This window comes from Epinephelus lanceolatus, chromosome 10 (assembly GCF_041903045.1).
Source record: "Epinephelus lanceolatus isolate andai-2023 chromosome 10, ASM4190304v1, whole genome shotgun sequence".
NCBI classification, from domain to species: Eukaryota; Metazoa; Chordata; class Actinopteri; order Perciformes; family Serranidae; genus Epinephelus; species Epinephelus lanceolatus.
This window is the reverse complement of record NC_135743.1, coordinates 478682-492422: the sequence shown is the minus strand read 5'-3', so window position 1 is coordinate 492422 and position 13741 is coordinate 478682. Positions and strand designations below refer to the sequence as shown.

The window sequence follows — 13741 nt, the reverse complement described above, 5'->3', positions numbered from 1 at the left end:
CCCAGTGGCATCAGGGGAAACACAACAATGACATTTAAGGCGTTGGAAGTCTGAGTAGGGCGGCAGAAGGGGTGGTGGGTGGGACCAACAGCCACCGACTTTGACCCAGGAGGTCTGTGTTCACGTCCTGTAAGATTGTAAAGCCAAACCCTGTTCTTTATTCCTAAACCCAACCGTGTGTGTGTGTTGGCTAAACGTAACCACGTGTGTGTGTTGGCTAAATGTACAACACACACACGTGGTTACGTTTAGCCACCACACACACACACACACGTGGTTACGTTTAGCCAACACACACACATGGTTAGGTTTAGCCAACACACACACACGTGGTTAGGTTTAGCCAACACACACACGTGGTTACGTTTAGCCAACACACACACACGTGGTTACATTTAGCCAACACACACAAGTGGTTACATTTAGCCAACACACACACATGTGGTTACATTTAGCCAACACACACACACATGTGGTTACGTTTAGCCAACACACACACACATGGTTAGGTTTAGCCAACACACACACACATGTGGTTACATTTAGCCAACACACACACATGTGGTTACATTTAGCCAACACACACACACGTGGTTAGGTTTAGCCAACACACACACACATGTGGTTACGTTTAGCCAACACACACACGTGGTTACGTTTAGCCAACACACACACACGGTTACATTTAGCCAACACACACACGGTTACGTTTAGCCAACACACACACGTGGTTACATTTAGCCAACACACACACACGGTTACATTTAGCCAACACACACACACACGTGGTTACGTTTAGCCAACACACACGTGGTTACGTTTAGCCAACACACACACACGTGGTTACGTTTAGCCAACACACACACATGGTTACGTTTAGCCAACACACACACATGTGGTTAGGTTTAGCCAACACACACACGTGGTTACGTTTAGCCAACACACACACACGGTTACATTTAGCCAACACACACACGGTTACGTTTAGCCAACACACACACGTGGTTACGTTTAGCCAACACACACACACACGTGGTTAGGTTTAGCCAACACACACACACACGGTTACATTTAGCCAACACACACACACATGGTTACGTTTAGCCAACACACACACGTGGTTACGTTTAGCCAACACACACACACGTGGTTACGTTTAGCCAACACACACGTGGTTACGTTTAGCCAACACACACACACACGTGGTTACGTTTAGCCAACACACACGTGGTTACGTTTAGCCAACACACACACATGGTTACGTTTAGCCAACACACACACACACGTGGTTACGTTTAGCCAACACACACACACACGGTTACATTTAGCCAACACACACACACATGGTTACGTTTAGCCAACACACACACGTGGTTACGTTTAGCCAACACACACACACGTGGTTACGTTTAGCCAACACACACGTGGTTACGTTTAGCCAACACACACACACACGTGGTTACGTTTAGCCAACACACACATGGTTACGTTTAGCCAACACACACACACGTGGTTACATTTAGCCAACACACACACACACACGTGGTTACGTTTAGCCAATACACACACGTGGTTACATTTAGCCAACACACACACGTGGTTACGTTTAGCTAACACACACACACATGGTTACGTTTAGCCAACACACACACGTGGTTACGTTTAGCCAACACACACACATGGTTACGTTTAGCCAACACACACACATGTGGTTAGGTTTAGCCAACACACACACGTGGTTACGTTTAGCCAACACACACACACGGTTACATTTAGCCAACACACACACGGTTACGTTTAGCCAACACACACACGTGGTTACGTTTAGCCAACACACACACACACGTGGTTAGGTTTAGCCAACACACACACACACGGTTACATTTAGCCAACACACACACACATGGTTACGTTTAGCCAACACACACACGTGGTTACGTTTAGCCAACACACACACACGTGGTTACGTTTAGCCAACACACACGTGGTTACGTTTAGCCAACACACACACACACGTGGTTACGTTTAGCCAACACACACGTGGTTACGTTTAGCCAACACACACACATGGTTACGTTTAGCCAACACACACACACACGTGGTTACGTTTAGCCAACACACACACACACGGTTACATTTAGCCAACACACACACACATGGTTACGTTTAGCCAACACACACACGTGGTTACGTTTAGCCAACACACACACACGTGGTTACGTTTAGCCAACACACACGTGGTTACGTTTAGCCAACACACACACACACGTGGTTACGTTTAGCCAACACACACATGGTTACGTTTAGCCAACACACACACACGTGGTTACATTTAGCCAACACACACACACACACGTGGTTACGTTTAGCCAATACACACACGTGGTTACATTTAGCCAACACACACACGTGGTTACGTTTAGCTAACACACACACACATGGTTACGTTTAGCCAACACACACACGTGGTTACGTTTAGCCAACACACACACACGTGGTTACGTTTAGCCAACACACACACACGTGGTTACATTTAGCCAACACACACACACGTGGTTACGTTTAGGGTTTGGCTTTACAGTCTTTCAGGAAGTGAACACTGGTCTCCAGCCCACCCGACTCACTTGGACTTCTGCCGCCTCAGGTTTTGTTGTTCTGCCGTTTTGATCCCTGACGCCACCGAGCGCCAGCAGCTTGTCATTCCAACGTTGAAGGACGGCTTTTTTTGTTGGTGTCTGACACCTGAAGTCACTGACGAAGCGCCAGTATTAGACGACTGCAGAGTGAGACCAGGTTAGCTCCTCAGGGACACTTCACTGAGTCTGATTCATATTTTAATGTGCTTTAAGTTTTCAAAATAAAACACAGAAAATGGAGCTCAGAATAAAACAGCATTCACCTCAGTCATTATCTCTGCAGAGAACCAGGAAAAGTCATAAACATCTCGTCTGATGGTTTGACAGAGTTCATAGTATTCACAGTTTGGTTCAGTGTGACTCGGAGGTGTCACAGTTCGTATGTTCTCACTACAGCACAAAGATATAAATTAAATTAGCTGGGTATTTAAATATAAAAGCCTCTGAACAGTGATGGAGCCGTTTACCTCACCGATCCGTCTCTTCTTATGTAACCTAGGACTGTAGTTACAAACTGAGACAAACAAAATGAACGACTGCTTTTGAACTGAACAAAACATTTTCTTTATTTTTGATATTAAAAATGTAATAAAACACATAATTTGTGTTTTTGTGGTTCAGAGCAGGAGTCAGGTTAGTGAAGGAGACTTGTGACGAGGCTCAAATACATTTCATTTGATTGTACTTTTTATTTGTTCCATTCATGTTAATGCACATCAAATAAATTCATGATCAAAATAACTCTGACACACGTTACATGACCCGAAGAGGAGGAGGCGGACAAAGAAAAACGATCACTAGTTATTAATCAAACATCATTTTGCTGTAAAACACACACACACACACACACACACAGCGAGCACGTCACTGTCAGCAGTTTGAGCGTTCGGTGTCGGCGCTCTGAGTCAGGACAGAGAGCGTCACCACGACGATCCACGGGGCCCACAGTGACCACGTCCCCCCTCACAGTGACCCCTTACCCTTGAGTCTGTCTCACTGACCTCTGGGGAGGATTGCTCCCATCTCACTTGCCTGTCTTCTTTGTTCTGTTGTGTCTTCAGTTGGACTAACCCTTTAGCTGTCCCTGCCTCCTCTGTTGAATCCTCTCACTGACCCTCCGTGACCTGATGGCCGACGGCTGAAACTGTGACCTGTGACCTGTGAGCAGTTTCTCCGTCTCTTAAAGCAGCAGTTCACTCCAAAGACAGTCTCACGTCCTGACGTGGACGTCAACAGACAGACAGGAGCTGTCAGACAGAGAGAGTGTGGACACTAAAAGTGTCCTCTGAGCTGTGAGCAGGACTTTGGTGTGGACTGTCTCTTTAAGTTTGTTGGTAAAGTAAAGATTCTTCCAGTGCGTCCTTCATGTCTCTGACACGTCCCCCATGTTTCTGACACGTCCGTCCTCTCAGCAGCAGCTGATGGAAGTTTGCATTGGAACCATTTTACTTTACTGATGACTGAATGTTAAATAACCTGCATGTGCTCTGCCTGAGGTCATGACATGTTCATCAGAGGACACTTTAAAGGGACGCTTCACCACAATTGCATTTTATATTTCTATCTAAATGAGTCTCTGCCTCCTCCCTGATGATCCTGTGAAGGTGACCTGGACTTTATTTATTTCACCTCTTTCATTCATATAATTCACTGGGACCATTTCTGCAGCAGGAAGTAGAGCTGAGCTAAAAATGTTCTCACGGTAAAAACATTTCATTTCAGTCGATAATTATCTAAAAAAAAGTCACAAGCTGTATTCTTTAAATTTAAAGTCTGATTTTTGCTCCAATGGTTAATTGTGGATTGAAATTGTGTTTTGTTTTTTTTTGACAGAACATGAGAAACATTATAAATATATATGAAACTGTTGTCCTCAAACAGACAAAAAAGTGAACAGGTCAGCAGACGGTCAGACTCTGTACAGACAGTTTAATATATCCTGTAAGTGTTCTGGTCAACGGTGGAAACACAATGAAAAACAAAACTCTGAACTGTGGTCAGTCCTTTATGTTTTAATTTCTGCTGCTTCTCATTTAAATCAATAACAGCTGGACTGTGATGACGTCGTGAGGTGATGAGGGGTCGTTCAGTCAGACATGCTGTTTACATGTCTGACAGTTTGATTCTTTAGTCTCGTTGTGTTCTGGTCAAACAGTCGCTCAGTCAGTCACGTTAACTCACGTAACGTTAACCAGCTAACTAACTGTTAGCATTAGCTGAGCTGACTTTAAAGCTGCTGTAGCTGATGATGTGTTGTGAGGTCAGTCGTTGGGCAGCTCTGCGCTCTTATTTTAGTGATAAGAGCGTTAATGGCAGCTGGACAGAAACTTTGACCTGATGTTAAAGTCCAGTTCAGACCAAAGATTCTCAACCAGATGAGTTGAGTTGCTGATTGGCTGTTGAAACAGGTGACGTGCTTTAAAACCAGACGCCAGCCATTTGACCAGCTGAGTGTCAGGTGACATCATCAGCCGGCTTGAGTCGAGCTCAGACCGGCCAGTTCACACCGCTGACACTTTTCTCTGTGACGCTGTGAAACAGTTTCATTTCGTCATGAATCTTTGGTCTGAACTGGACTTTAATGAACATTAGCGCCCCCTCTGTTGGAGTTTGGGTGTTGGAGGAGCAGAGATGTGAGAAAATGTTTATTTGTAATTTATGTGAACCGTCCCTTTAAATAACCAACACTGTGTGCTGTTTGAGTGTCTGAGACCAAATGTCTCTGCGACAGGAAGCTGTGACTCTGGTGTAGACGCGGGCGATCCACACGGTATCACTGTGTCCTGTGAGCTCGCCTCATTTAGCTGGATCCAGTCAGAGTCATGAGATGCAGAGCTCGTTAGCTCAACTCTGAACTGGACTGGATCTGTTACAGCAACTCACCTGAGCTCCTGCACTCAGATTAAACCGAGCACGCTCAGATTAAACTGAGCACTCAGGTGGAATATTATGCAGATTCCTAATAACAAGTGTACATGATTGAATTCACTCAGTCAACACACACACACACACACACACAGTGACACACAGCATCATGTTCTGTTTGCTAAGCATGTCTGTCAGCACACACACACACACACACTGAAACACACACATGTGGGGTATTAAAGCTGTCAGATGACTAGCTGACAGCGAACAGCGAGCGGGACGGAGCTTCTCAAAGAGCAAAATAATTCATTTGTTCCAATCTGGTCCTCGGGGGGTTGGGGGGGCTTTCAGGAGTTAAATTGTTATTTTTAGTGTGGAAGAAATAAATCTGCAGCATTAGAGGAGGAGGAGGAGGAGGAGGAGGGCGTTCGCCTGTGAAGCCTGGGGCCATTTTGTGTGGTTGGCTTCTCGTTGGGATGGAGTGGCCATTAAGGGAACAATTACATGCACTTGTAAGCTGCAGAAGCAGAAACTAATTAGGGATATTTTGGAACGTCTTCACTTAATGCGCCAAAATAGAACACAAGTTGTTCTGCAGGTTACAAAGTGTTTAATCGCACCCTTGAGAAAATCCTGATACAAAAGAAAAGTTGGCTGCAAAAGGAAAAGTTGTTTCAATTATTTCCGATCTGACCTTGAAAGTGTCGCCGTCGATTCTTCCCGGCAACATTTGGATTCCAGTTTAGTTGTGACGCTTTAATGTTTGTGCAGCAGAAGCAACAGACTCAGTCACAACTGCAGAGTCACAGATGAGTGTAATTGGTGTCATGGAGAAGCTTGTGTGTCGTTAATGGCGTTAAGATGTGTGTAAAACGAAGACGCCGTTTCTCACATGCTGAAGACGACTTGTCACTTTGTTCTAATTTCTTCATCACCTGCAGGAGAAAAAACTCTTCACTTTATTTCCCTTGTGGAAAAAACATTGCCAATTAGTACAAGCTGCCGCCGCCTGTTTACATAACCCACCGCCACGGCTATTTTTAACAATATGGATGTAACCACAGAGAGCGTCTCCTCCTACGGCGCTGAGGAGGAGACGCCACGGTTCTTCCTCCAACCACATCACAGCTGCTGCAGAGCACCAGGCTTCAAACCCAGCTGAGTGACAGTCTGTCACTCACCCCGACATGTCTGTCTGTCTCACCTCCCTCCTCCTCCTCCTCCTCCTCTTCCTCTTCCTCACACATACATTGACTCCATCTCTGTCTTCACTTCCTGTCCTCTCTCCTGCTCCCTCGTCTCTTTGAGTCCGCTCACATTCACTCATCTCTTCATCGCCAGTTTGTCACCAAGGTTGAGTTTCATCTCTTCATCTTCATCTTCCTCCTCTTCTTCCTCCCCTGACTGTCACTGTCCTCTCTCCTTGGCTCACGCGGCCCATCTGTCTTTTACCTTTTGGCAGACGCGGTGTCTCTATATTAAGCTCTGAGCTGAGACCATGTTGAGTTGACACAGAAATAAAATGTGACGATCAGTGTAAACATGAAGGGAAGTCGTTAAACGGGCGCAAAGCGACGTTAATTATCGCCTCGACTCGAGGTGACGACTTCCTCCCATAAACACACTGATTTAAAATAAAAAATACATTTAAATCTCAGAGGCTGGTGGAGCCGTGCACAGGAAGCCAGGTGGGTGTGTACAATTGGCCGGCGCCTCCTGTGCCCAGCTCGCTGCTGCCAGGCTGTCGCTGTGATTCACAGGGTTTTAATTTCACTGTGACCGGTGGCACCATATGTCCCACGTACCCAGTGATTGAGTCATCGGCCGGCTCATGAAACATGTTGTGACAGGACGCTGAGACGCTCTGCGTTTGTTTACCTCAGCTGTGCGTCTCACCCCCCGTCGCAGCACTTGACTCAGAGCATCAGCCAGGAGGAAGTGCTCACCAGGCCGCAGGGAGGAGGGGTCAGAGTCCAGAGGGAGTGATGACTCACGGAGCAGCGCGGGAGGGGGGCGGGGCGCCAAGCACAGAGCGCAGTTAGAAAGGCCCCGACACACCAAACAGAGAACCAGCAGCAACCAGAGCGACTGCTGCGTCACATCTACACACCTCACAGCAGGGTCCTGCATCCATACCTGTAATATTCAGAACCAGAACTGACCAGTTACCTGTCATATGTCTGACCTCATGGTCAATGTGACCACGGGGTCAAAAGTGTCACTGACTTTCAAAATAAAAGGAACTGTCAAAATAATACACTTATACCACACATCTTTTTACTTTGAACCTGTTGGGTATCAGACCCGGCGCAGGACAAAGACTACAGCCAGGAAGAGCATCTTGATGCTAGTTAGCCAGTTAGCACATGAACAACACAATCAGAGCATATTTACTGTGCGCCAGTGAACAATAACACAAACCATCAGGAAACGTTTCTGCTAAAGAGAAAAATAATCTGACCTCATGGAACAAGTTGGTTTGGTCTCACTCCCTCTGGACTGTAGCTCCTCCTTTACTCACTGACACTCCTCTGAGCTAAACTTCCTGTTAGAGTGATGTCATTCACTGTTGAGCTCTGATGTCGATTCAACATGTTGAATCAGCACAAAAAAAGCTGCAGGTGCAGAACTCACTGCTGACACTAGGACGACAGATACTCACAGACGACAGCCGGCCGTCAGCTCGGCGTGTCGGGACGTTGAGAGGTTCAGGCAGAGACACAAACTTTAACCCGATACGAGCTGATTGGCGTCTGGCGTAATGAGAGCAGTAAAAAACGGTGGCAGATGAAAAGAAGAGGTATTAACAGGCTCACTGCGGCATCACGTTTGATTGCCTCTCCCACTGGGATTGCAATTATGATTTATGAGTTTTTAATGTGGTCATGAGTCGAAGCAATCAGAGGAATAAATGGCTGAAAATGGAGTATTTTTAATTGGAAGCTTTATTTCCAGAAAGATTACAGAGTGTGTCTGTCTGTGGAGAAAATGGAGGCAGAGCTGCTCTCTGTAATGAATGCACTGAAACATAATGAGCCTTCACACCTGCTCACCGGCCACCTCCAACTTTCACACCGACTCCACCACTCAGATGATAAACTCTTCAGATCGTCAACACATCACAACACGTCTGACACGTCAGTACCACACATGAAACTCGTTTAGCATCCTGTCACATGAGGACTTGTCACACCATCAGGTGCTCTGCACATGTACGCAGGGTGTTTCTAAGATTGAAGGACATTTGGGGCTGAGTTCAGACCTCTGTCAGAGATCCATTAGATCCTTCCCTGGTACTCTTTTTTTGACAAACAAGCTCTATGCTGATGGTTTGTGTTGGACTTGACACCTTCAGCCGATCTAAACGGCCGTACGGCACCTGGCCACCTGCCTCCTTGAAAGGCTTTACAGCAGACCACATCTGTCCACGGATAGAGGGATGAGGGAAGGAAAGACTCCCCAAAAAGAACCTTTAACATTGATAAAATGTCCGAAAAATCTTGTTGGTGTGTGAATACCTGAGGTTGTACGACACAGCATCAGCAGCTCGTCAGGTTAGATTCTGTACGATGGGATAAAAGCAGCTTAATCTTTATGAAAGTAAAAATCCCAGTGTGAATCACTTTATTTTCACAGTGAATCAGAAAATGGTTGGGGGCCACATGCCTCCCTATCGGGGCCCAGATTTGGCCCTCAGGCCGTATGTTGAGTATCACTGCTCCACAGAACCAGAGTCCACGTCTGAACTCAGTCAAACATCTGTCTGGGTCACTGAAACTAATTACTGCACTGATCCACCAACCACCATCCTCCTCCTCCTCATCCTCCTCCTCATCCTCATCATCATCATCCTGAACATCTCATCAGGCCTGATTTAGATGCATCGCTCCTCAGTGGAGCTTTTATTAGCTGCAGTTTGGGACACCTGCATGTTGTCCCTCCGCTCAGCCTCCTCCTCCTCCTCCTCCTCCTCCTCTTCTGCAACACACTCCTCACTTTCACACAGACTGTCATTAAGGGCGGAGAGGAGCCCGTGACACCACAGATGGCGGCAGCCTCTTGTAAATGAGCTCTGATTAGGAGAGGTGGCAGCTTTCGCTCCTCTTCTCGTCGTCGCCTTTCACGCCATTAAACAAACACAGTGCTGAGGTCACATCCACACAAGGACGTTTCCACGGTAGATTTACCTCGGCAGTGTTTTTGGTGCACAGACTGCGCCCTCGGCTTCATTCTGAAAGAATGTGACAACCTCATTTGAGTGTGTGTTGGCGAGGGCGCCACACGCGGTGAGCAGTTGGAGCGAGCTGTTATTTTTGGCTGGTTGGTCATAGCAGGTGCTCTCGGCCTGATCCTGAGTGTGTGTGAAAATGACATCAGGTTCCTGCTGCTGTGCTCACATCAATATTTAAAGGTGTAACTCATTTCAGAGCTGATTTGTGCGTGCGCGGGGAGCTGGAGACCGCCGTCAGTCTGAGGGGAGGGAACAGGGCGCAGAGAGAAAGGCCATATTGATCGTCTAACGGTAGACGCAGACGAAGCCAAGCGCTCAGTTCAGACACGTCTCATGCTGCGTCCTCATAGTAAACACAACCTGTGTGTCCCAGCTGCTGCCTGACCTACATTAGCTCCTGAAAATCTGTGTGTGTGTCAGAAAAGCTCACGTCTTCTTCTTCTTCTCTGTCTTCCTGTTTTCAGGTGTGAGGCGTCCGCCCGACCTGGACAAGACCAACCACAGCGTCCACTACACCCTCCTCATCGCCTGTGTTCTGGTGGCCTTTGTCCTCGGAGCCTTCCTCTCCGGCTTCCTGGTCTCCTGCTACTGTAATCACGTGGGCCACAAGACCAAGAAACTGGCGAAGGATCCCGAGGCGCCAATCCCGCACGCGCTGTCGCTCCGCAGCCTCGCCAAACTCAACGGGCTCCTGGACAGTCAGAGTAAGGACGACAAGCTGGAGGTGTCCTCCCCTAAGATCTACAACTCCTTCTTCGCCAACAGCAAGGAGCACCACCCGCCACGCAGAAACGGACATCACGCAATGACCATGGGGGACCTGGTCCACCCCCACCATCACCACCACCTCCACCACTCCTCCGAGCTGTCTGGTCTGCCTACGCCCGACTCCACCCCCGAACTGCCAATCAAGAGCATGAAGGCCTTCAAGAACCAGTGGGAGAAGAACCAGAACTGCAACAACGCCAAGGAACCAAAGTCCCACAACGGTGGCTCCAGGCCAAGCTCCGCCCTCCTGCACCAGCAGGTCTTCCCCTACACCCACGGCCTGTCGAACGGGCAGCCGCTGGTCGGAGGTCACCTCCATCCAGAGGAACGCAAAATCCACAATGTCGAGCGCGTGCTGTCTCAGCAGCCATACGCCGGGTACTCCCAGAAGGTGATGGAGGTGACATCACTGGATGAGCTCCTGAAGCACATCCACGAGGCCAGCGGCGCCAAGAACTCCCAGTTAATGAGCCCATCAGGTCTGATGGCCTGTGGCGGTGGAGGTCAGCTGGCGTTCGCCAACCGCATCCAGCCTCAGATACCTGAGACAGAGTCCGCCCCCTACTACAGCTCGTCCACTCTACCTCGAGACAGCCTCACCCGACGCATGGATGTCCCTCCGGACATTCCCCCACACCACCAGTCCACCCTGGAGAGGAGACACTCCTCCCAGAGGCACTCACTGATCGCCGCAGCCGCCAAGATGCCCAATGGAGGCGGAGTAGGAGGAGGGGGAGGAGGAGGAGGAATGATACCTCGCCAGCACAGCTTCAGCCAACGAAACGGTGTGCCTCACCAGCCGCCGCCCCTCCTGGCACGGATGAACTCGACGGGCAGCGCCTGCGAGGTTCACTACCCGCTCATCCCCAACGGGTACCTGACCCGCCAGCACAGCTACAATGGAGAGCAGCCGGATGTCCAACACAGGGGTGCCATCGTCCGCCGGGCCTCCTCTCTCAAACCCGACGTCCCTCCCAAACCCTTGTTCATACCCGCCACGTCCCCCGTCAGCCAGCAGGGAAAGTTCAACTACTGAGGAGGTCCACACCTGGACTGCAGAGGGACCGCCCCTCAGTGCGTCCTCTCACAGGAACTTCCCTCTGAGGAAAGGCTTCGAGGTCTCAGACCTTCAACTGTGGACGAAAGCCTCAACCAAACTTGTTTGTCCCTCCTCTTTTTGTCCGACGGATATCTTTGTACCATATTGGTATTGCTCAGCTACTTGCTTATAATAGAACCGCTGACTCAGGTGACGTGACGCCACCACTTCCTGTTTAGGCTGCCGATGTCCTCAGTGTGGATTTATAACGTTGGAAGAACTTTAACATCAGTCATCTCCAAGACTTAAAGCTCCTGCGATGCTTAGATTCATGCTTTGCTTCAAACCTTTTCTGATGTAGTGTTGGTAACCAGTCCCTGCCCCCTCGCCCCCATGCCCCGCCCCCACCCTCGAATGTGTTTATATTATGCATGTGTGTGTATATATATGTGTGTTTATATCCACACCGTATATGTATACATATACATATGCAGTATATGTAACCTGTGGTGAACAGATTCCCCAGAGAGTAGTTCTGTCTTTGCCTTACTATACTCTGTCATCTCTGGGCGTATCAAACAGGCCCTGCCCCCCGAGAGAGACATCCCATCATGCACTTCATCCACACATCGTCGGCTGGCTCCAAACACTGAACCAAATGTGTCGGTGTTGATGAGAGAAAGGAAGTCCTTCAACGAAGCAGCTATTCTCGTCTTTTCTCTCTTTTCTTTTCCCGTCGCAGCAGACGGCGTGTCAGAACAGACGCCATCGGGTCCATTCAGCATCCTCCAGAATGTTTCCATGAGATCGGTGCTCCACACGCCCGCCGGCTCCTCCCACATGGTAATAAGAGAATGTTTGGACCCAAAGAGGACGAGTCAAAGAGCCGTCTGGTGTCTGAGGACGAAGACAAAACGTAGAACGGACTGCACTTACTCTGATGATTAACTCTGTGGCTCCTGGTTGTAAATAAAGGAATAATTACTAGCCAAATTTTAACTGTATGTGTAAATGTGTGCCTTATTTAATGATAGTGTGTGACGGTGACGGGGGGGCGGGGTCAGGTGTGTTGTAGGTGTCAGTGTGTGTCAGACTGTATCTAATGTTTATCTGAAGAGTTTCATTCCAGAACTGATGTTTGTCTGAAACACTGATCAAACATGTTCAGACATTTTTGTTTTTATGAAGTATTTTACTCATCTGTTATTCAGAGAAATTAAACACCATATATATATACATATATATATATATATATATATATATATATATATATATATATATACATATATATATATATATACATATATATTTATATTTATTATATACATATATACATATATATTTATATTTATTATATACATATATACATATATATACATATACAGTACAGGCCAAAAGTTTGGACACACCTTCTCATTCAATGCGTTTTCTTTATTTTCATGACTATTTACATTGTAGATTCTCACTGAAGGCATCAAAACTATGAATGAACACATGTGGAGTTATGTACTTAACAAAAAAAGGTGAAATAACTGAAAACATGTTTTATATTCTAGTTTCTTCAAAATAGCCACCCTTTGCTCTGATTACTGCTTTGCACACTCTTGGCATTCTCTCCATGAGCTTCAAGAGGTAGTCACCTGAAATGGTTTTCCAACAGTCTTGAAGGAGTTCCCAGAGGTGTTTAGCACTTGTTGGCCCCTTTGCCTTCACTCTGCGGTCCAGCTCACCCCAAACCATCTGGATTGGGTTCAGGTCCGGTGACTGTGGAGGCCAGGTCATCTGCCGCAGCACTCCATCACTCTCCTTCTTGGTCAAATAGCCCTTACACAGCCTGGAGGTGTGTTTGGGGTCATTGTCCTGTTGAAAAATAAATGATGGTCCAACTAAACGCAAACCGGATGGGATGGCATGTCGCTGCAGGATGCTGTGGTAGCCATGCTGGTTCAGTGTGCCTTCAATTTTGAATAAATCCCCAACAGTGTCACCAGCAAAACACCCCCACACCATCACACCTCCTCCTCCATGCTTCACAGTGGGAACCAGGCATGTGGAATCCATCCGTTCACCTTTTCTGCGTCTCACAAAGACACGGCGGTTGGAACCAAAGATCTCAAATTTGGACTCATCAGACCAAAGCACAGATTTCCACTGGTCTAATGTCCATTCCTTGTGTTTCTTGGCCCAAACAAATCTCTT

The 13741-nt window shown here is 47.5% G+C and overlaps 1 protein-coding gene across 2 annotated transcripts in view; it reads left to right on the top strand.

Annotated features, from left to right (window-relative positions):
• sema6cb (semaphorin 6Cb) overlaps positions 1 to 12541 on the top strand; it is a 204217-nt gene extending 191676 nt beyond the window's left edge. For both annotated transcript variants that reach the window (XM_033640692.2, XM_078171252.1), the window contains one exon: positions 10200 to 12541. In XM_033640692.2, coding sequence (XP_033496583.1) covers positions 10200 to 11539 — 1340 coding nt within the window. In that variant the 3' untranslated portion in view covers positions 11540 to 12541. The remainder of the gene's footprint in view (positions 1 to 10199) is intronic.
• The last annotated feature ends 1200 nt before the right edge of the window (positions 12542 to 13741 follow it).